Below are 24,749 nucleotides of genomic sequence, written 5' to 3' on the forward strand. Positions count from 1 at the left end.
TCTAAGGGGAGATGCTACCAGCAACAACAAAAATCTTTAAAAATGTTATTTTTGCTGAAATGATGGATGCTGTTTGATATTTTCCTCAAAGTGTCTAGAGGGAATAAGTAATACTTTTAAAAATGTGTACACAAATTGGATTTATACACATATAACAAATACATTGAAATGAAGGACATTCTGGATTTGTGTGGGAGGAAGTGACTGAAACCTTGGATAGCCTCTGTCTTCTAGTTTGACTTTCTCACAGCTCTTTATGGTGGGGACTATGGAGCTCCCCATTCAGAATCATCTGGAGGGGAGGAAGGCCACGTTAACCATCTTGACTTTCCTTCCTCTAGTTAAGGATTTGCTAGCCCAGTGACAAATGGGTTCCCACTTGGATGCCCAGATAATTTCCTTGCCAATCACTCCGGGAGGAAAGCCCCCAGCACTGACTCCAACTTCAGAATTCTATCTAATGTATTACCTGGTATCCAGCCCTCCATGGGATCAGAACTCTGTACCGAATCTCCACCTTAGTGGTGGGGACCCTTCTGGCCAACTTTAGTCTTATCAGGACATCATGGTGGCTAAAGAGCAGGCTCAGAGGTCAGACTGCCTGGGTTCAAGTCCTGACCCCACCATTTGTTTGTGACTTGTGAATCTTAGACCAGTTGCATTTATCTTCCTGGATCTCAGATTCCTTATCAAAAAAGGGGAAAAAAAAACCCTGCCACCTAGGGTTTTCATGAAGATTAAGTGGGGCAAGTTGTATGAGGCACTCAGCATGGTACCTGGCACATTGGGAGAGCTCAGAGATAGTTAGTTGCTGCTATTACTATTATTATTCCTCTATTCAGGACAGCAGCCTTACCCCAAATGATAGCCCAGGGGTGGGATCTTGTGAGACACGCACAGATTCCCCAGGGACAAGCACAGGCCACCCTCCTGGGATGGCTGCAGCCACCTCATTCCCATCTGCTGTGTCTAATTGCACATATGGCAATGAGCTTGCTATGCCCTTCAGATACCTGGCTGTAGGTCCAGACACGGCATCTTAGTTAGGTCAGTTTCTCTTGTTTGCCCCACATACTCTCCTGCCAATTTGGCCTCTGTCGGCCCTGGCCTGCCACAGGCCTTTATGAGAGAGCTATTGTCCCCGTTTCATGGAGATTAAAATGGGCACAATACTCCCTCCTTATCTTGCTGAAGCCCTCTCTGGAGGCAGAGATATGGAGGGCCTCTGCAGCCCTGGTTATTTCTAACTCCATGTGTCTGCAATTTATAGTAAAAGAGATTCATTCTGTGTATTGAGTGGCTTTGAGGGGGATGGAGAGAAACCGTTCTGTAGAGTTCTAATTTGACTCCACCACCTCTGTATAAGTGAAAATCACTCCTGAGTTCTTCCTGTGTCGTCTTCTTTCCCTTCCGATTAGGAAAAGGGGCACCATAGAGTGGTCAGCATAACACATTTTTTTCCTTCCCTCTCTTTCTGTCCCCATCCTGCCCCACCCACACTTCTGACTGGAAGTCCATAGTGGGTCAAGGGCTTCCAGGAAAGTTTGGACTCCTTAACTGTTCTCTGCATCCTGTTCCTTCCAACTCCTCATAGACCTCAGTTCATTAAACGTCCCTTCTGTGTCCCGCATCTCCAGCATGCCCATAGACCCTTCCCTTGGGCTGATGAGCACAAGCAGATAAGCCTGGTTTAAATTCCAGCTCCACCACCTGCCACAAAGACTACCATGTCTCCGAGACTGTTTTCTCCTCAAATGCAATGGTGATGGCACACAACTCATGGTGCTCTTATCAGCGTAAAATAAAAGGCTGTATTCAGACTATACTACAAAGCTACAGTAGTCAAAACATATGGTATTGGCACAAAAACAGACACATAGATCAATGGAACAGGATAGAGAGCCCAGAAATAAACCCACATCAGTTAATCGACAACAAAGGAGGCAAGAATATACAATGGAGAAAAGGCAGCTAATAAGTGGTGCTGGGAAAACTGGACAGCTACATGTGAAAGAATAAAATTAGAACATTCTCTAACACCATATATGAAAATAAACTCAAAATGGATTAAAGACCTAAATGTAAGACTGCATACTGTAAAACCTAGAGGAAAACATAGGCAGAACACTCTGACATAAATCACAGCAGTATTTTTTGGATCCATCTCCTAAAGTAGTGGAAACAAAAGCAAAAATAAACAAATGGGACCTAATTAAACTTAATTAGGTTTGCATAGCAAAGGAAACCATTGATAAAACAAAAAGACAACCAACTGAATGGGGGAAAATATTTGCAAATGATATGACTGAAAAGGGATTAATATACAACATATATAAACAGCTCATACAACTCAACATCAAAAAACCCCAAACAATCTGATTAAAAAACAGGCCAAAGAATGGAATAGACAGTTTTCCAAAGAAGAAATGCAGATGGCCAACAGGCACATGAAAATATGCTCAACATTGCTAATCATCAGGGAAATACAAATCAAAACCACAGTGAGATATCACTTCACACCTGTCAGAATGGCTATCATCAAAAAGTCTACAAATAACAAATGTTGGCAAGGATGTGGAGAAAAGGGAACCCTTGTACACTATTGGTGGGAATGTAAAATGGTGCAGCCACTGTGGAAAACAGTATGGAAGTTTCTCAAAAAACTAAAAATAGAACTACCATAAGACCCAGAAATTCCACTCCTAGGTATATATCTGAAAAAGAGAAAGATACTAATTCAAAAGGTACATGCACCCCAATGTTCTTAGCAGCATTACTTACAATAGCCAAGACATGGAAACAACCTAAGTGTCCATCAACAGATGAATGGATAAAGAAGCTGTGGTATACATGTATATACATGCACAATAGACTATTACTCAGCCATAAAAAAGAATAAAATTTTGCCATTTGCAGCAACATGGATGGACTTGGAGGGCATTATGCTAAGTGAAATAAGTCAGACAGAGAAAGATAAATACCGTATTATATCACTTATATGTGGAATCTAAAAAATACAACAAACTAGTGAATATAACAAAAAAAGCAGACTCACAGATATAAAGAAGAAACTAGTGGTTACCAGTGGCGGGGGCAATATAGGGGTGGGGTGTGGGAAGTACAAACTATAGGGTGTAAGATAGGTTCAAGGATGTAGTGTATAACAGGGGGAATATAGCCAATGTTTTGTAATAACTGCAAATGGAAAGTAACCTTCAAAACTTGTATAAAAATTAAAAAAAAGTTTTAAAAGGATGTAAGGTCCTTGCCAAGAAGTGGACACAAGGATGTCCTAAATAAAGGAGAGCACTTACTTGTAGGCTCATTTCATTCAGTCCTTACACGTGTTCAAGCTCATCTCCATTCTGTTTCTCGTGCTGCCCCCTCAGAGTCACTCTCACAGCCACCCGTCCTGGAGGATGCTTCACACACTTTGCCTCTTCTCTATAGACACAGATTTACTGGGGGGCCCTCACCATTCCTGTGTGAGAGGTTTCCTGGGACTAGGGACTTTCATGGCCCAGATCAGGATCAATCTGAACTGGCCATTCTAACTCTTCAGCCTGCAGTCTTCCTCATCAGCTCCTTAAATTATTTTTTTTGGCAAACATCACCACAAGCCCCATGTTCCAACCCTCCGCCATGCATTCTAGACCACATGTCCCTTGAGTCCTCTGATGGCACTCACCAGGTCCTGTTGATGACGCTCCCTTTGATAGCTTCCCCGCCTTTGACTTCCATGGCCCTGTTCATCTGGATCCCCGATGCTACGGTTACTACTGCTGCGTAACAATCAAACCCAAAACGTAACAGCTCTGTACTATCGTCTCTCAAAGTTCTGTGGGGTGACTGGGCTCAGCTGGGCAGCTTTCCCTTGCTGTCTTGCATGCTGTTGCCATGGGTAACAGCTGGCTGGCCCTCTGCTGTGCCCTGGGTGGGGATGGCTGGAGCAGCTGTCTCCATGCAAACTTTCACATGGCCACTGTGAAAGCACAGCTGTCTCAGGGCTCCAAGAGCGAGTGTTCTAAGAGATAGGAAGTGGGAGTTACCAGTCTCTGAAAGCCTGGCCTGGAAGCTGCACAGCCTCACTTCAGCATGGAAACCAGGGCAGGGTCACAGAGCCCTCCCAGGCCCAAGGGGAGGGGACATGGACCGGGCCTCTTGATGACAGGAATGCCAAGGAACTTGCGGCCATACTTAACCCTCCACACTCAATGATCTCTCTTCCTCAACCTCTATCCCTTCCTCCTCTTTCTCCTTCTCTTCCTTTTTCTCAGCACTCCACCCTCAACTATCACATCTGCATGCCTTCATGCCTTTGCAAGGGCTATTCCTTGCCTAGAATGATCTCTCTACCTCTTGGCCCCCAATGCCGGTCCTTCCTTCCCACTGGCCAAGTCTACCTACTGGCTCCTCTTATCCGTGGGTGGTGATCAACTCTGGGCCCCAAAGCCAGGTTTTGTGGTCCCCTTCACTGACACAGGACAAAAAGAAGGAGGTGCTTGTCCCCGCTCCTGCAATGTGAGAGCCTCAGCGGGCAGGGACCAAGCCTTCACCTCTAGATCAGAGTCCCTGGAGACCAGCACAGTCCCCAGAAGGCCTCCAGCACTGTAGGCTTCAGAGAGGCAGGTGAGGCTGTATGTTCTCTTAATGAAATGGAAACTCAAGGTAAATGTAGAAAAGTCTCAGTTTGGGTTATTAGGCCTTTGACCCTTTATCTGTGTTGACTTAGAGGTTTCAACTCATTGGAAGAATCTGACACACATCAAACTAGAAGGTAGCTCTATCTATATTGCTGCAAATCTGAACTGAATGATTTGGTTGTATCTTTCTAGCTGTTTTCTGTAACAATGCTTAGTCACTCTTTAATGGTCTGATATTTAATCTATGGACTAAAGATGCATTTTGATGCCCCAGATGTAATGGACTATTTGACCTGGTAAGAGATGGTTGCACACAACATTTGGGCTCTTCACCTTGGGTGAACTGAGGATGAGCCTGCTACGTGTGTCCCCTCATTCCTATGTCCTGTCTTCCCACCTGGACCCCTGCCCTCCCACTGCCACACTCCCACTGTCTCATTGGTCCCTTTCAGTCAGAACCGCTGCACCTTCATGTTGGCCTCTGGAAGCCCAGACGTTATTACTGTATGAATATCTCCAACCGTTTCACTCTGGTCTGCTCAAGTGTGAGTGATTGTGAATTTGGTGGCTTGGGTTCCTTCTTCTACCATTCCAGGAGGCTTCTCTCTAGCAAGATTACTTCATTTAGGCTTTTAAGGCAAAATGTGCTGGAAATAAGGAAGGAAGAAAACCAGCATGCGGTGAGGAAGGTTTATGGAGAAGTTTAGCGGGAGGAACACCAGGGGAGTTGTGTGGCAAAAGGACACAGGTGAAAGAGGAAATGCATTTTAGGAGTGTTGCTGTGAACTGTAGACTCTTTTCTCCAGATTTAAGAAAGGCAAGTAAGAACAGAAGCAATACTGAAATTACTTTCTGATTGTGTAGAGTGCAATTTTGACCATGGTTTCTCTTTAGGGTAGTGTGAACCTGGATGAGCGATGGGGGTAGTCATGGCTTCCAGGGAATTATGTAGTAAAATTAAGATGGCATAATAATAAAATAGCCATTATCATGCAAATATTGACGGAGGCGCACTTGTTCCTAAAGGAACGCCTTTGCGAAGTGGTACGATTGTCATAAGATTATGATACACATTCACAATTTAGTCTCTCCAAGTAGACTTTCACAGAGCCTATGACTCAAACGTTTATTGCGGTACAAAAGGAGACATAGCTCCTCGGGAAGAACAAAACAGTGATTGAAAATGGCAGCCCACAGTGCAGTTCTTAGCCATACCAGTTCTAAAACCAGAGCAGTCCTGGTGGAAATACGTCTAGATTTAAATAGAAAGCTATACCAACGTGTCACCTGAACCATCTGGATTGCTGACGTGACGGGATCCCTGCGGCTGCTCTGGGCAGATCTGGGTGGCCTTCTGGCCCCAGCACAGCTTGTCCTGGCTCTGCCGCATTGCCGCAGAGGAGAAAGCACCAGCCAGAAGGGCTAACCAGGGGAGTCAGCTAGTTCTCCTGGAGCCCTGCTTTTCCTTCAGTGCCCATCGGTCTCCAACTTTGGCTGCAAAGGCTTTCCCCACGGGAAACTCCCAGAATAAGCCATTCAGTTCACAGCTGTCACCAAGACACCACCATGTCCATTCCCAGAGGAGAAATGCACTGCAATCCCTAATTCGAAGCCTTCTCATTATACCGCACACCTGGCTGTACCAGACACGTGCCTGGCCCTTCACGTGTGCTTTCTCAGTCTTCATGGGGTCACCGGTGGGGATTGTACATTAACTTCCTTTTATAGTTGAAGGAACAGAGCCTTAGAGTCCAAGGGCCACACCGGGTAGACACTGAGTCCACAGGCCTCTCACTGGGAAGCCACCTGCTGAAGGGTGGGGAAAGGAGGCAAACTCTGCCCCCTGACCTGTGTACATTTCACCTTGCCACTCTCAAGGGGTGTTGTTAAAAACTTTGTTAATCAACTATACTCTAATATAAAATAAAAATTAAAAAAAAACCTTACAGCACGACTAGGTGCTTAGATTTGCTGTTATGTGTAACCAGGGGCCACTGTGTTTTTTTAATTTGGGAGGACGTGATGGAAAAGGATTGGGAAATGATGTACTGAGAAGGGGTTTGAGGTTCGCTCTTCTGACAAATGCAGGGAGTGATGAAACCAGAGCAGGTAGCAGTCAGGGTGTGAATCTGGAAGCGAGGGCAGAGATGGGGAAGGGGCTGAACGTGAGGGTCTGAGCTGCAGGCGATGCATGACCAGTGGTTCGGAGTGGGCAGGAAGCCACGGCAAAACAGAGCAGTCGGAATGACTGCAGATTTCTGGTTTATGCCTGGACAGCTGCAGAAGGCTGTGATCATGACCGTGATTACATGACTTGACACAAGGGTGGGTAGAGAAAGGAGGTCCGTTTGGGAGAAACTCTCTTGGCCGTAATCAGCTGTCCTTCCAGACCCACTACTCTATTGTTCCTGCTAGCAATGGGAGTGACAATGAACAGGGAGCTACACGTAACAGGTCTGGGCCAGAGATCAAAATAAAGATACCTTCCAGGCAGAATCAATACCTCGCTGCAAGGCAAGCCCTGATTCTGAAGGACTTCTTTCTTCTTTAACTTTTATTGGAGTCTAGTTGATTCAGTTTCAGGTGTACAGCAAAGTGAGTCAGTTATACATATACATATATCCACTCTTTTTTAGATTCTTTTCCCATATAGGCCATTACAGAGTATTGAGTAGAGTTCCCTGTGCTATACAGTAGGTCCTTATTAGTTATCTATTTCATAGGTAGTAGTGTGTAGATGTCAGTCCCAATGTCCCAATTTATCCCTCCCCCCACCCACTTACCCCCTGGTAACCATAAGTTTGTTTGGGGAGCACATAGTCAACAAAGACTGTGGTAGCTCCTGAAGGCTTGAGACTGGCCCGCTGAGCCCAACTGCACACATTAGAATATAACATTTGAGTTACTATAACAATAAAACATCGAAAGATTTTGTCAGGATAGGTAAAGCTAAAATTTCACTAGTTCTTTCTTTGGTCAGTGTTAAAATTTGCATCTTTACCGCTCTCATATTACAGCAATTATTACTATAGTCAAATAGCCAAGTGCCCTCTTGGGCGAAATTATGCAGGGACCATAGGAAACGAGTCAGGAGTTATTTTCTTCTGTATTTTATCATGTTTGTAACTCCTTGGAGAACACAGAAAGTATTTGTTTTGAATGTTTCTAATTTGGGGGTACTTTCAAAATCTGATTTAATCAGACCTTTAAAATATCATATAAATCAATAGCAATTACCTAATTCTAAATTGAATCATAACTCTGAAAGAAATGTGCGATTAGAACAGATCCCAGACAATCAGTGATATACCTCTACTTTCATAAAAGGAAGTAATAAAAGGTAAACATAAAGAGAAAAATGGAAAAACCAAAACAAAACCTCATTTATTATTTTAACTCCCACTTGGAATGACCTTCTGTTGTACTTCAAGATTTAATGTTCAAAGTTTATAAAGTTATTTTTATTTTAAGCACGTCTAATTTACCAATTAGATTAATGTGTTTATTGCTACCTAGAGACCATGAAGAGCTTATTTGTGATTCGTAACAAAACTTCTCTAACCTTCTGGATAATGGCCTGAATTCTGCATTTTTATACTATAGCAAGAGGATCTTTGATGCTTCGATTTGCATACACTTTGATAGTTACATTAGAACATTCTGTACATCCAGTCTCTTCCTGTTCCTTAATTTGGCACTTGTTCTATCAAACAGGTTTGAAAATGCAAATTATTTCACATTAAAAATATAAATTTTTATAGCATTTTATATAGAGTTTTAATGCATTCAGACTCCTATAATTCATTGTTGTTTTAATTTATCTGATTTTTTTGTGTGCCCTGAGTCCACAGTCCAATCATTTGCAAACTCAATTAAGCTTTGTCTCAATGAATTTTTACTTTTTGACAAATCGTTACATTTGTACAGAAATACATTCTTAGTATATTATTCATTCATTTGATACATTTGCAAAATGGAAATTCATCCATTTTCTGAAAGCACTGAGGTATCGCTAGTCTAAGAGGTATATTGTGGAGTGGGATTGTCTCCAGTTTGCACTTGAAAACATGTCAGTTTTCTAAAGTGCTGAACTTTTAGTTTAGTTTTTTTTTTTTTTTTGCGGTACGCGGGCCTCTCGCTGCTGTGGCCTCTCCCATTGCGGAGCACAGGCTCAGGACGCGCACGCTCAGCGGCCATGGCTCACGGGCCCAGCCGCTCCGCGGCATGTGGGATCTTCCCGGACCGGGGCACGAACCCGTGTCCCCTGCATCGGCAGGCGGACTCTCAACCACCGCGCCGCCAGGGAAGCCCGTTTTAGTTATTTTGAATATGACTTGGCAAATTATCTGTTTATTCTAGGACGTTGGAACTTCACCAACTTTGAATACACTTTCACTCAATTATGACAACATTTTATGTATTTTACAGAGCTGATTTTACATTATAATACCTGTCTAATGATGTTTAAAGTGTGTCTTCATACTGCTCATGAAGACAATTATGTTAAATGGTTTGTTATTTGAGCTGAATGTACAGGAAATGCTCTAAATGTCCCAGAAATCTTGGAGAACTGCCTTGAAAGGAATGGTACTAGTGCTAGATTAATTTACACACAAATCCCACTTTTTCACACTGGCTCATGCAGAATGAAGACAGAGTCATGAGGTTTCATATTATCCTTAATACTTATATCCTTGACTCTAAAAAGATAAAAAAACACCTTCAAGGTGTGTTTATGCCTGCACCATTTTGAGCTGATACTGTATTATGACCCTGAATTATGTCTATTTCTCATTTAGTTAAAACCCAAAAGAACAAAATGGATATGTAGTAAGGAAGGACTCTTCCACTGAACTTCCAGTGTAGACTGGGGCATACAGTCAGCAATTATATCTAATATTCATTGCTACTGCAAGTTTTCACCTCTTTTGTTCTTACTGGCATTTGGGAAGTCATATTAGGTACCACTAGCTGGAGCCCATCTCTTTATCCCCACATCAAGCCTGGCCATGTGCTTTATGATAAATGATGCCATTTGTGGGATAGCGGAAGATGCTGGCATGACTAGGGCAAAGGAGGGCCTGCTGGGGAGGATGGAGAAGTAGGGTTGAGGGATGTGGTGGGTTTTGTTGGGGTTTGGCAGCTGGGCAGAGAGGTTTCAGCTGATGTAGCATGAAAGCACAGCCATGAGGCTTGGGGGCACATGGTAGCAGGATTGCGTTCAAGGCATTTTGTCTGGGATCAGCATGCAGGATGGATTAGAGTGCAGAAGAGCGGGGGAGGTAAGTACTAAGGAAAAGGAACTCTCTTGCTGGGAGTTTCATCATGCTTAACGCAAAGTCAAGGGTCAGCAACCACATAACACAAAGTCCTGTCCCCTCTACATTCTGATAGTATCAAACCTCCTGACTGTCTACTCATTCTGCATGTGCCAATGCAAAAAGAGGGGCATTTGTGTCATTTCCCAGGGCAGAGACACCATAAGTAGAGGACAGACACTGAGGTTTCATCTCCAATCTCTATTCTTTGGAGTACAGGAGGTCTTATAAAATGTTTATTAAGTGAATGAAAATGAGAGTTTTCATCTGGAAAAAAATGGGAGCAAAACATGCTAGAGGACAGTTTTTTGTGAGCTACAAGTCAAATGATAATAGACAACTTTAGGGGGACTTCCCTGGTGGTCCAGTGGTTACGAATCCGCCTTCCAATGCAGGGGATGCAGGTTCAAGCCCTGGTCAGATCCCACATGCCACGGGGCAACTAAGCCCGCGCTCTACAGCCTGTGCGTCACAACTAAAGAGCCCATGTGCCACAACTACTACTAAGCCTGCATGCTCTGGAACCCACACACCACAACTAGAGAGAAGCCTGCGTGCCGCCACAAAAGATCCCGCAATCCACAACTAAAGACCCGATGCAGCCAAATAAATAAACAAATAAATAAAATATTTTTTAAAAAATAGACAACTTAAGGTTCCTGGCCATGTGTCATTTCCTCTGAGCACCAGGCAGCTGGAACAATAGACTATTCCATTTCCTTTCAGAAGTGTTATGCTGAATGAATACCTGCTATGAACCAGAAAATGCATGAAGGGATTTGTGCACTTAGCACTCTCCAGTACCCATGTGGGAGGGGAAAGGGTACATTATAGGTAGTCCGTGTATTCCTTTGGGTGGCAAATATGAGGCCCATGTAGATATTTCCTCATGCACCAGTATGGGACCTACGAAAAATTCCTTCCATAACTGCAAAAATGACTTATTTTCAAAGAGAGCGGAAAACTTTAGAAAATATAAAATAAGATACATGATGATGAGTTTATACATCCAGAAATGTCAGTAGATCAGGAATGAAGGAAACAGATTGGTAGTAGTAATGCATCGTTCCCATCCCGAGGAATCCCCCAATACACTGGGGAACAAGAAGCCTTGAAGAACTGGGTTAAGCAAAGCCCAAACTGGACAGCAGGATACAGAGGGGGCAACCTTCACAAAGTTGGAAAGCGCCTGGAGGAGCCAGGGAGAGAAAGTTAAGGGCCACGGGCTGGTGTGGGTGGCTGCTACCCAACTGCTCTATAGCTCACTACTCACTGTCTTTTAAGCACCTCATTCAATCCACATCTTTCACATATGGCACATTTCTAAGTGAGGCAATGCAGCACAAGAGCAAAGCAGTTGAATTCCGCTTCATCCCGAGCAACAGGAATGGGAAAGGTACTCACGCTCCACAAAGTAAGAGCTGGCGTCAATCTTCCAGATGATCTGGCCCCGATGAGAACCAGTGACTCCACGGTTCTTATAGTCCAGAAAGTTTTCCGACAAGACCTCATCTATATTCCCAGGAAAGAAAGAAAGCAGAGTAGAGAAACACATCAGCTAACAGCAGATTTACAAAAAAATAATAAAAGAGCAAAGATATTAATGCCACCTCCAGCTCAACAGAAGAAAAAGCACCTGGAATCATAGAATCAGGGAATTCTAATTTTAGAATTTTAATGCAGGAATCTCTTCCCCTCTCCTCAACACTCCTGGCAAGTGATCATCTAGCTGGTTCTTGAACACCTCCAGAGACAGAAAAAATTGCTGCTACAGCAGTTCATTTCACTTTTTCTTCTTTATTTGCCTGTGCCGTGCAGCATGCGGGATCTTAGTTCCCCAACCAGGGATCGAACCCAAGCCCCCTGCAGTGGAAGCTCAAGAGTCTTAACTGCTGGACCGCCAGGCAGTTCCCTCATTTCACTTTTGAATAACTCTTACACGTGGGGAATCTCAGTGTGAAAATCTCCCTCCTAAAGCTTTCATTAACTGGTCCCTATTTGGGTGTGAGAATGAGGCATAAAGAAAACATCCAATTGTACTTTCTATCTGGGGCCCTGTTCGCATGGGCTCCATCCTATGTGATCTCTTCTCCAGTGTGGACACCCATCAACATCCAACACTTGGGGACCATCCATGAATTTATCCATCCATCCTTCATGCAGCCATGTCTGTTCATTCAACAGACACTTATCGAGATCCAACCATCTGCCAGGCTGGGAAGGTGCAGGGGCCACGGTGTTGGGCAAAACCTTTCTGAACTAAAACCACAAACAACTGAGGACACAGACTTTAAACACTAAGTAAAGAAATAAGTGCATTATTACAACTTGTAAGAGGGGAGAGGAAGGAAAAGAATGGACTGCTCTGACAAGAAGCTACAAGTAGGAAGGCCAACAGGGGGTTAGGGGAGAGCTGAGGGATGAGAAGGCGCTGCCAGGGTAGGGATGGAGGGTGGGTGGGTGTGTGAAGGGTGGAGCAAGGCCCCCATGGGGTGTCCAAGGCCCAAGGGGGGCAAAGCCTACCCTGTGCGAGCACTGAGAGGAGCTGCGGGGGGCGGGTCTGTGCTCCTCCCATCTCCTGCCCTTCCTCTGCTTGTTACATTGCAACCCATCAACATCCTTCTTCAAGCTGGTGCCCAGAGAACAAGGCAGCATCCTTAGAGAGGACAGATCTGTGAAGCCCGAGCCGACTGCCTCCCCCTTGGTTCCAGACCTCATGTTCTCAGTGCAGGCAAAGACAGGGATATGAATTTTACCTTAATCTTCGATGGGGCCCTTGCAGTTCCCACTTCACCCAGAAAGGAACCATCTGAGCTAAATGGATCTGAAGCTGTGAGACAACCATGTTCTGACAGTCCAAATCCACTGCGCTGGTTGGGGGGACAGCCAGAACTCAGGAGCTCCCGAGGGGAGGCCCAGAGCCCCAGCTCTGCAGAGAGGGGCTAGGTCATGGTTGCCCTCTTTGCAGCTGAGATATTCTGAGGTTCACTTCCTGCAGCTGGATGGATTTGGAAAACAGAGGAGGAGGTGAAAGAGGGCAGAGCTTATAGCGAAAGGACCCAGCTCCAAGGACCTTTGCGCCATTTACCAATACTGTCATTTCTACAGCTGCAGGCCCTCATCTGCGAGATGGGGGGTGGTAATAACTGGGACCTCGTGGGGGTGGGGGGCATGGATTACGTGAGATGACTGGTAAGCGTGGTTGTGACCTGCTAAGTCAATTGCACATTTTTGGCTGCCTCTTCTTTGGCCGAGATGATCAGGCAGAGTAACACCGTCTCTGCCTCATTAACAGCAGGAACTGTTTGTATCCCTTGGAAAATCACTTGTTTGCAAAATTCGTCTGTCTTTATAATCACAGTGTGTGCTCACAGCCCTGTTTGGGCTGCTAAGATGATTGCATAATACGTCTTTTACAGTAATTGCCTCATTTCTGCAAAAAAAGGCATAATGTTTTCCTAGCTCCCTAGGTCTTCAGTACCCAGATAGAAATTTGCCTCATTATGGCAATTCTCCAAGGAGAGGTATTTTCCTGAATTTATCCACTCTGATCACCAGAATATTCACTTTAATAGTCATGATCAGGTATCCATATAGAGTAACACCTAGAAAGGGGGTGTTCATTCATGCACTAGGTAAATATGTATTGAGTATTTATACTCCACTCTAGCTAGTATGCTAAACCCTGGGGATATACTGCTGAACAAGACAGGGCTTATGTTCTCAGCAAGTTCTGAATAGATTTGAGGATTTATTCAAGAAAACAGGCAATTTCATTAGAAGATAGTGGGTATAAGAATGGGTTAAATATCAAGGAACCACAAGGGCACAAATGAAAAAAGGATGGGCGTGAGTAAGTGGGAGGAATCAGAAAAAATCCAAAGAAAATGGCAAAGTAACACACATTTTAAAGACAACAAGATACATTTCGCTGTACAGGTTTAAACACGTTTTCAGAGACTGCCAGTTGATCCTAATGAGTATCCCATTCCCTTATTAAAACAGTAACACTTCATAGCAAATATCACGCAAGAAAATAGAAGAGTCGGTATTCTTGCCTGGACCATCTGTGCTGAGAAGTCAGCTCCCTCCCCCAAGGCATGTATTGCCAATTGTTAGAAGTTACTAATCTTTGCTTGGGAATCCAAGTGTATTGTCAGGGTCAGATGCAGGAAAACAGAATCAGACCAGATATTTTATGCACTAAGGGATTTTATGTAGAGAATTAGGTGCTAGACAAATGGACGCTAGGCACAGCCTCAGCAACTGCCTCTCCACCCACAAAGAGAGTGACCAGCTAGTGGCAAGCTGAGTAGGCTCCTGCCACTACCACCGGGCTGCCTGTTCACAGCCAGGAAGCGAGTGAGGGGACGCTAGGACGCCGTGATAGAAAAGCTTAATTTCTCAGAGCCATGCTTGTGGCAACCACAGGCTAAACATCAGGAGGAACCACCCAGCTCACTTCCGCCTTCCCAAACTTGCACAGGTGCGTCTAAACGAAGGGACCAAATTTGCATCTGGAACATGGCTGCACAGGAGACTGAGAGACGTAATTTTCAGGGACCAGAGTCTACACTAGAGGAAGGCACTGGAGAAGAGAAGAGAACTGGGATGGATGATGGGGACCAAGCCTTGCCCTCCATCACACTGAGGAATGGCAGCCCCCTGGCTCCCTACTACGAGGTTCCCTTTTCTGCATCCTTTGTCATGGTACAAATTTTTGTAGGAGCAATGTTTGTGTGGTTACAGGGATATCTACAGCCACCTTGAGAGAAGTAGTTAGGGTACCATTACTAGCTATGGGATCTTAGGCATTATACTTAACCCCTTTGTGTCTTTGCTTCCTCACCACAAAATGGGGATAATATTAATCCCAACCTCAAAGTCTGTTGTGAGCAATATATGAACTAATACAGGTAATGGTCTCAGAACAGTGTTAGACATCTAATAAGCAGCTATTTATATTTATAGTATGGGCTAAAAATACGGCCCTCTATGGCAAAGCTCCATGATACTGTGCAAAACCACTAGTAACCTGAAACATTAGCTTAGGCCAGTACTATTTAAATTTTTCGCATTACTCATTCTGTACAGAACATATAGAGATGTATTAAGTTTCTCAAAAAAAGACTGCATTTGCTAGATGATACTTTTTTCTTCCAGTATGAAGAATCCTACCTCCTGCTCCACAGTTTACAATAGAGAAAAGATCTTTGCAAAATTTTGAGTCACAAAGTTCTAGTGACGCTTACAGAAACAAGCACATCTAAGAAATCAGGAGTATTTATCTTGCTTTGTCTTCAAAATGAAAACTAGAGCTGTGCTTCCTACACTTTAATCTATAATAGAAGAGTATACAACAAAGACTATTGCTGTTGAGAACAGAATGGGCAAGTGAGCACAGAAGCAATTAAAGGAAGAGTTGATCCACTACCCAAGCCCAACAGAAAGAATACAACATTGCTTCCATTTCGCAGAGGAACTCGTGCCTTCTGATAACCAATCTCAGAAGAATCTCCAAGGATTCTCCCACTATCTCTAGACTATGGATTTACCAAATAGCAGGCCAGGAGATCTGGGGAGAATCTACTTGCCTTTCAAAGGCAAGTACAAAGCCAAGGATGTAGAAGCTCTGTTCTCTTGTACTAGGAAGGGAATCTAAGGATAAATGGCAGGGGAGGTCCTACATATCAGTGCCACTCTGTTTTCTGCTGCTTTTCCCTCAGATTGTTTATTTGAACACAAGTATTCTCACTGGTTGTGCCATAATTAGGAAGCACAGCTTCAGCTCTTCTGTATTCTAATAGAGTGCCTGATGTACAAGAAAAACTTCAGTTCTTCAAGAGTTGATGTCCGTAAGGAAGCATTCTGGGAGTTTCTGTGTGCAGGTGTCTAGCCAGAGAGAAAATTTTAGCTTTCATCCTAAATCATTACATTTTAAGGCTCAGCATATTAAATGCTTCTTAAGGGCAAGGGTTGGGTTTCTGTACTTATTCTATAACTTCCCATAACTCCTAATGTGTGGTTTTCCACAGTGGAACACCTGACAGGAAAATATGGGAAATAAGAAAGTGTTTCTTGCTCAAGAAAGTATAGGAAATGCTGGGTTACACCAAGTAAAGTGTGCTGCTTACCCCAAGCTTCTCAAACCTTTAATATATATTGTGAGTCTCTAAAGTGGGGCAATGTAGGCAGATTTTTCCATCCTTATTTAACCATAGAACTATTTCCCCATGGAGCGATAACTGAAATCCACTGAAACTAATGTGTAGGATATGAGTGCTATTCATGTGGCTATTATATTCATGCCTTCATCCATCATTGCATTATCCTACTATAGTGTATGAGTTTTGGTGAAAAATGGATTAGGAAGCCAGAGATCTGATTGAGAAACACTTCTAGAAAAAAAGTTCAAAAATATACAAGAAAGACTAAGGGATATTGAGGATAAAAGGAAAAGTGTCCATATCTGGAAAATCAAAGTCCTGGAAGCCCAAAGGAATATGAAACTACACTGGATGAACTACTAGTCTGTTGGAAAAAGAGATATTGATGAGATTAAAAAACTAAATGGGGGTGAATATGGTGGTCTAGACAGGGCTTCTCAACCTTGGCACTGTTGATATATTGGGCTGGGTAACTGTTATCTTTGTTGTGGTGGAGTTGTCCTGTGCATTATAGGCTGTTTGGTGGCATCCCTGGCTTCTACCTTGCAGATGCCAGAAACACCCCCTACAGTGTGACATCCAAAAATGTCTTCAGATATTACCAAATGTCCACTGGGAGGCAAAATTACCCTTGATTGAGACCCACTGGACTATGATTGAAAGCAGTCCATAAGAACAATAAAAAATGTATAACTTTGAAGTCAACCGATCTAATGGAAAGCAGAAAAGAAGAATCAAAGAAACAAAAAGAAAACACAGTAAATAAAGAATCTAAAGAAAGATGGCAAAAATAAGTCCTAATAGAACAGTAAGTATAATAAATATAAATGTGCTATTCTAGCCAATTAAAAGTCAGAGACACCCAGATCAGAATAAAAAAGCACACACAAAGAGCTACTCTTAAAAAAAGATAAAGGTCGAAAATAAAGAAAAGACAGATCAAGTAAATATGAAGCAGAAGAAAACAGAGAGACTGGCAGCCTTAAATAGTTAAAAAAAACATTCAAGGCAAAGAATAGCACAAGGGGCACTGGCAGATCTGTAATAATAACTTGTAAGAAACTGTAGAGGAAAAAGATGTAAATATCATGAACATCATGCACTTAGTAATCAGCATCAAATCTGCAAAGTATAAAACTTACAGAAGCAAAGGTAGAAATAGATGAACCAATTAAAACAAAATTTTTGGCTAGTGATTTTGAGACACTCTATTCAAAAAATGGAAAAGACAGAAAATTAGAATATACAATTTATGTGATTGAACTGAAATACACACACACACATGAGAGAGAGGGAGAGAGAGAGAGGATCTTTGCTTTGTGAGTTACCCTATGAACTGAAACTTGTGCATATCTGAATTGTGTCCTGTTTTGCATGGTTCTATGGGAACTGTTACCACTGTATATTTATATAACATAAAAATATTTATATATAAATATTATATACACGTATATTAAACCTTTGTATATATTGATATCTATGTATAAGATATCTATATCTCTCTCTATATAAGATATTCTCTATCTCTAGATAGGTGACAGATAGGTAGATAGGTAGAGTGAACCTTATTCACAACAAAAATACACTTTATGATCATACATGGAATATTTATAAACATTGAACAGGGATAGGTCACAGAAGTCTCAAAAAATTAAAAAAATAATCAGTTTGATACAGACCATAATCTCTAACCTCACACAGATAGGGCAACCAAAAGGTATGGAAGAGAATTCATGTCCTCAGGCATCAGTCTATGGAGATCCCTCAAAGATGCCATTTTAGGAAATTTTAAATCTTAATTTTGCTCTGAGTTATCATCTCTTGATTTGTTGAAATTTAAATGCATGAATGTACTCTAGCTTCATTATGGTTTAAATTACTGAGCAAATTCTAGCATGGTATAGGGATAGCATGGTATAGCATGGTATAATAATGATATGATTTATTAAAATGCTAAATTTATCAGAAGGCTAGTTTTGCGAATTATGAGCATATTATGCCCACTTTACCTATTCAATTATATTTTCATAATTTTAATTGCATACTTACTTCATGTTTCAGCAGTTTTAATAAGGGCTCCTTCCAACAGAGTCACAGGAATGGCTATTAAAAAAAATTGATCATCCTAAAGAGGGTTTTAAGATATTAAGGTCTTTAAAATACTGGAACGTAAAATGAAGATGTGAAAATACTTGAATAGATCTGCTCTAATTAATTTAGCATTCTTATGGTTAGAGGTCTTGTATTCTTCAAGTTATGTATCCTAACCCAGTTATACAACACTGTTCCCTCAGTGTGCTGAATCTTTAACAGTAAGTATAGGACACACAAATAATTAGCTTTTACTTGTCAAAGTCCAGTAGGCATTACTGAATGAATAATTGCAAAACTATTTCCTAGGAATACGGATGACTAGCGAAGCTGCCACGAAGTACTTGTTTTTGACCAAATCACAAGCTTCTGCCTGTTTACTGGCAATTAAGATCTCTTTCCAGGTCCCTGTGGGTTTGGTAAGAAGCTTTTGTCTATAACATACAACTGAAACAACTGAGCACACGTCTAAGGGCCATGGTTAGGCTGAATGAAGCCTGGGAATTAGGGTCATTTGCCATAATGCATCCAGAGACTAGAGCTACCTGACAAGTTAAATCAAGACGTATTTATTGATCAACAGGCAGTAAACGCACAGTATCTCGTCAATTCCATTCAATGATCCTGAGCAAGTTATTTCTCTATTTTGAAGATAAGGAGGCTGACGTTCTGATGACTACCTGGCTGAGGCCACACATCCAGCCAGTGGCAGAGTATGATTCTAAGCCAGGTCAAGCTGTCACTGAAACCCCAGGATCTTTCCCCTTTCTGTGTCACTAGGGGAGAGAAAACTTCATCACACTCCTCCAGTTCAGGAACCACTCCATAAATGAGGGCAACCAAATGCAATCTCGCTGTGAAAGTAATGGTAATACTTTTATTGTCCCATTGCTGGGTTCCTGGCTGAAGACAGCACTGGTGACTCGGTGACAGTGTCAGTGAGCAGGGCCACACATCCCCTTCCAAATGCAGATATCTCACTCACTATGGCAGGAGAAAAGTCACGTTTGTCCGGAGAGCTCTGGAGGGCAGAGCTGAAAGCATCACAAACCTGGCCTCATGGGGACATTTAGGTTGCCCACTGATGTGGAATGGCCCATACGTGATATTGCACCCAAATGTGCCAAGATGTCCTCATGGTCATTGTGGGGTCTGCCGCCAGGGTAGGCAGCTGTGTGGCATTGGGAACCACTGACTTGGCATTTCCTCAATTGTAAAATGACAGATTAAATGAAATCACAGAGCTCTATGATTTGCTCTTTGGCAAGGCACGGCAAATCTGGAAGGTGAGTTACTAAGGACACACCAATGATGAACTTTTAAGATTCATGGAGAATTTTGGATTTGGAAGTTGCTTTTGAAATGCTATTCTGCCGAAAGTGTTAGCATTTTTGCATTAAATCACTTCACAGTTATATATGTGCAGCTACTGTGAGAAGAATAAACTGTCAAATTGAGATTCTCAGAGGATGAACCGTGTTTACTTCTGTCTCAGTCAAAATGTCATGTTAACACCAGATCTTGTTCATTCATGGAGCTTCCGGACACTTCATCCCGCCGACCATCCCTTCCTTCCTCAGACACCCTCTCTCTCGTCTTCTGTGACGTGGTCCCCTGATTCTCATCCTACCTCTCCATCACGCCCCCATCTCCTTTTTGAGCTCCTCTTCTGCCTCTCTCTCTAATAGGGACCTTCTGGTGCTTTCTTTCTACACCCAATCCACGAGTGAATTCTTCTACTCTCAGGGCCAATTATCCCAGATCTACACCGCAGCCTGGATCTAGGGCTGAGCTCCAGATCCATCCATCCCTTCCCCACGGATGAAGGTATCCACCTTTCCCCCTGCCACGCTCTACTCCAGCTGTTCCTTGACTTGAGAGATGCATGCCACTGACACCACTGCAGGAAGGTACAGCTGTGAAGAGCTGCTTCAAAACTAGATCTGGGGCCAAAAATCTAATTGCCTAAGGCGCTGAACAAGTAACCATCATCATTAAAGTAGGGATAGGTGGCAAGGAGTCCAAAGGGGGAAGTTAATGCTTGACTCTAGCCCACTAGAGCCACAGGAATTATGGGATCAGTCAGCCAAACTGAGAGCTTTTGCACAAGAAGCTAGAAAGGTGGATTTCAGCGAGAAGTCTCTACTTTTTGAAATACTGACAACGAACCAAATTTAAAACAATATGGACTAAACAAAATGTGCTTGGTGGTCTGTCCTTTTGCAGGCTCTGTTTGAGATTCATGGTACTCAAACACCGATTCCAGAACTATTTTTAAAGCCAATTTACCTGTTTGGAAGTCCAATTTAGTTGAGCAACCACTATTTGTGTAACAATTTCAAAAATTATGTTTTTCCATCTTTACAGTAGTGTGTGTATTGCAAATCCACTAACCAAACTGATTGCAAAACCTTCAAAAGACCCCCAAAAATTTCCCTGACAGCTAGTTAGGGAATAAGAGCCCCCGAATTTTATCATAAAGATGATCCGGGTTGTAAAATACTCATAACAATCCTTTGGTGTCTTTGATAGTCCATGATGCTAAATCTGGCATTGTGTGTCTGAATGTGCAAATGTTTCGTTGTACAGAGTGAATGCAGAAGGCCTGGCCTCTGTTGAACTTGAACCGTCCCCTCACCCCACCAACAATTACAACCCTCACCTGTGGATTTACCAGCGTGAATGTGTCCATTTTCACCACATCTGATTCCACCATGGAAAATAGGTGAAATACATTTTCATGTCAATTTCTCTTCATAATTTCAAATTTGTGAGATTTATTTTCTCCAGTCACTCTCCTTTCAGCCAGCACAGCTATTCCTTAGCCTGTGGTGTGCCTGCTCTCGCTGGCTGTATCATCCATTATGTTTTTGGAATACAAAGCAGTAAGAATCTTGAAAGAGCAGGTGAAAAGAGGTCTACGATCATGTTGAAAACTTAAGTGAAAGTTTCAACATGCACATACATGTGCATGCCTTGGGTGCGAATACGGTGTTGGATATTGACACATGGATTTGAAAACAAGCTTCTCATATTAACTTACTCATAAGCAGAAGAGCTTCTATAGTTGCAAACGGTAATGACATTTGCGTTCAGCCACACCTCGCCCTGCTATCTCATGATTCCTTTCCATTGAATAGAGCTGGCAGGTGAAGCCTCACGTGCGGTCCTCTGTGTGTTAATGTGGTGTATGACACATTTGATGGTGAATGGTGCGTTTTCATGAAATGATCGAGTTTGCTGAAATAGTAAGGCATCCGTTAAAGTGACTTATGAATTAATGTACTTGTTGGATACCCAAACCACACTGCTAAGACCGTTGTTTCCGTGGCACTAAGCGCTGTTCTACTCACCGATGAGGTACATGCCAATCCAGTCCCCAGCGTCCACTTCCTCCTTTATGTCCCAGTGGATCACCAGGTCCTGCGAGTGCCCTATGTTGTAGTAGGAGCTGCTGACCATGAGTGTGGAGCGGCTGTCTGAGGTGACCAGGTCGGTGTCGCTGGTGGAGCGGGGGATGGTGACAGCGCCAGGGGGGCCGGTCCTAATGGCCATGCTGTGGAACTGGCCCGGGTTGTAGCTGTGGCGGAGGGGCTCCTTGCATCGGCGTCGGTTCTGGGAGTTTCTGGATGGAGATGCCATGGCGGCCAGGCCTAAGAACCTGTTCTGGTACAGATTCTGTCGGGGTAAACAGACAGTCAGCAGGGGCGGGAGATGCCGGCTACACCGTCAGTCACTGTTTTCACAGGGAAGGGAGGGTGGGCTGGGGGAAGCCAGCTGGGACAGAGCAGCCCTTTCAGGAAGATTTGAAATAGACATAGAGCATCTTCCTCGGGGCCAATGCTGTAGCTCTGGTTCATGCCGGGAAGGCAAGAACTAAATGCACGCTCACCAAGGGGCCGTGCGTTTGCGCTCTGCTGGGGTCTCAGCCTCCTCTAGCCTGCTTAGTACCAGAAGGCCAGGAATGTCTGCAGAATGGCCCTGGAGGTGTGACTGCCCCCAAACGAAGTGTCATCTCTTGAGTTCTCCAGCATAAATTCAACTGGATCCAATTTCACCCTTCTTTAGGGTAAATGATGGTTATTAGCATCGCACATTTTAGTGATCCCTGCAGCATTCAAGACCCTACACACAGCTCAGAATTAGAGGCGGCCCCTGCTGGGTGAGGCTGTCACTTTTTCTCCATTTACAGCTTTCTCACTCTATAGAATGTCTCTGGACCACCTGAAATTCCTATAAGGATCTCAGATATCCCAGTAATATTCAGACACCACCGTTTTCACTAAAACCCAATCTCAGAGGACCATGTCTCCCTCTGAGCCAATGTTATTGTAGAAAACATTGCTTCTGTGGAGAAAAAAAAATGCATGTTTTTTATCATTTACAACATGGAGCACTTAAAACTAGCTGAGCTGATGCAGAGCAATGACCTGATTGTTTTGGAGGCAGAGAGCTTTGAAAACATGGGGAAAGGGGCATCCTATGGAATTAGAACAAGGGATTCTTTTTTTTTTTTTTTTGCGGTACACGGGCCTCTCATTGTTGTGGCCTCTCCTGTCGCGGAGCACAGGCTCCGGACGTGCAGGCTCAGCGGCCATGGCTCACGGGCCCAGCCGCTCCGCGGCATGTGGGATCTTCCCGGACCGGGGCACGAACCCGTGTCCCCTGCATCGGCAGGCGGACTCTCAACCACTGCGCCACCAGGGAAGCCCTAGAACAAGGGATTCTTTTGTGAAACAAGCAAGGGTGATTTTGACTTCATCAAAGTCTACTACAATTGGGATTTAAATGTACAATTTGGGGGCTCCTGGCTGTAAAAGTACAAGCTGTTGTACAACAATAAAACTTTTGTTTTCAAGAAGAAAAGATTAAGGCCTTAAAATGTGTTGAATCATGCAGTTTAGGTCCCAGAGACTGTAACTTATTATACACATCAATCAAATGCAAGTTATTGACTTTTTGTTTGCCAGCCACAAGGACCAGACCCCAGCACCAGTCTACTCTTCAGATTATATAAGTCTATTTAGCAGTAATTTAGGCCTATACTTGTTCCATCTTCCAAGACCAGGGCATTTGTAAAGAGTCTGTTAACCTGATTAAGCACAGCGTTGGTATTTGGAGTCTTGGGCCTTAATGGCCATATGGCGGGCCTATTCATTCATTATCTGAGTCTTTTGTTAGGAATTTTTCTAGCCCCACTGGTGGTTACCATGGAATTACTGTTGGTGGAAAAGCCAGACTTCAGAAAGCATCTCATCACACTATTGGTACCATATGTCCTATGTTTTAAGCAAAAAAAAAAAAATGCTAGTCACTGCAACAGTATGAAAATAGATGGACCACAGTGTTTCCTGGAAACCAGTCCACCTCTCAGGAAGACAGGCACAGCCTTGAGCCCAGGAAACATGGACAGTCCAGCCACCTGACAGGCACCCTGCCTTTTCAGGGCAGCTCCAAGAGGATCCCAGTAACCTCATCATCCTCCAGGGTGCTTTGTTCAGAGACCTTTGTAAAACCTCCAAAACAAGGAGGGCTGTTGCTAGAGCATAACCTTTCTTCGGTTCACGTGTACTTTATGTGCACTAGTAGTAACTTACAGTATTATCATGGAGATTAAAAATGACTATTTGGGGTTAAATGAGATAATCAAGTATATCTTATGAGTTAGACCAAACTATGGGCAAATCTGGAGCAGCACCTCCCAGTTTCCAAGCTGTGTATCCCTGGACAACTTACTTGATCTCTCTAGTTCTCTATTTCCTCATCTGTAAAAGGGTTGCTATCAGAATTTAATGAGATAATGCAAGCCAAGCTCTTACTATAGTAACTGCTCAATAAATAAATAAAATAAAAATAATAATAATAAATAATAATAATATTATTAAAAATAATAATAATAAAAATCTACTAAAATATTCAATACTACTGAAACAGAGGTCCCGGGCAGTCAGCCAGGCTCCCGCAATGGCCAAGGGTCCCCTCATGTTGTCCCCAGAGACTCACACTTGAAGTCATTCAACAGCAAACCTACAAATCATTCGTAGTCATGACCCTCCAGGTTTCCTCTTACAAAACTGAAGTTGCAAACATTGAACAGGCTGGCATGTTTGGAAAGGTGTCCTATCTACCAATTTTTTGATAAATCTTCCTTTTGCTTTTTGGGGAAATAAACCTCCTTTTATTTGTCAGGTTACTACCTGAGTGGGATATTTTTGCATTCATGTTGAGGCTGAGAGATTTTTATCCATGTCGTGTCAGTCAGGGCTTCAAAAAAGACTACAGAGTGCTTTTCTTTTGTTGAAGACACTTCTGCTGTGGTATTATTATTAGAATTCCGTGGAAACCAGACACTGTCAAATTACACCAGTGAACACTGTCCACATGGTGGGAACAAAAGCACAGAAGGAAACATGAGTCAGGGAAGACATTTGTCAATAATTTACTAGACTGGAATAATGATATTTGCCTGGTATTGGAAGGGCAGCCTCAACGCTGCTCCCCTCACCCCACCCCAGCTTTGCCCACATCCT

The 24,749-nt window shown here is 43.2% G+C and overlaps 1 protein-coding gene across 1 annotated transcript in view; it reads right to left on the reverse strand.

Moving 5' to 3' along the window:
- The window catches only part of HECW1 (HECT, C2 and WW domain containing E3 ubiquitin protein ligase 1), a 447,453-nt gene that overhangs the window by 231,674 nt on the left and 191,030 nt on the right, over positions 1-24,749 (reverse strand). Inside the window, exons 2-3 of the mRNA XM_079931428.1 lie at positions 21,573-21,897; positions 11,366-11,473 (exon numbers count right to left, since the gene is read on the reverse strand). Of these exons, the coding sequence (XP_079787554.1) occupies positions 11,366-11,473; positions 21,573-21,861 (397 nt within the window). The 5' untranslated portion in view covers positions 21,862-21,897. The remainder of the gene's footprint in view (positions 1-11,365; positions 11,474-21,572; positions 21,898-24,749) is intronic.

The sequence above is a fragment of the Stenella coeruleoalba genome, assembly GCF_951394435.1.
Source record: "Stenella coeruleoalba genome assembly, chromosome: 9".
Classification (NCBI taxonomy): Eukaryota; Metazoa; Chordata; class Mammalia; order Artiodactyla; family Delphinidae; genus Stenella; species Stenella coeruleoalba.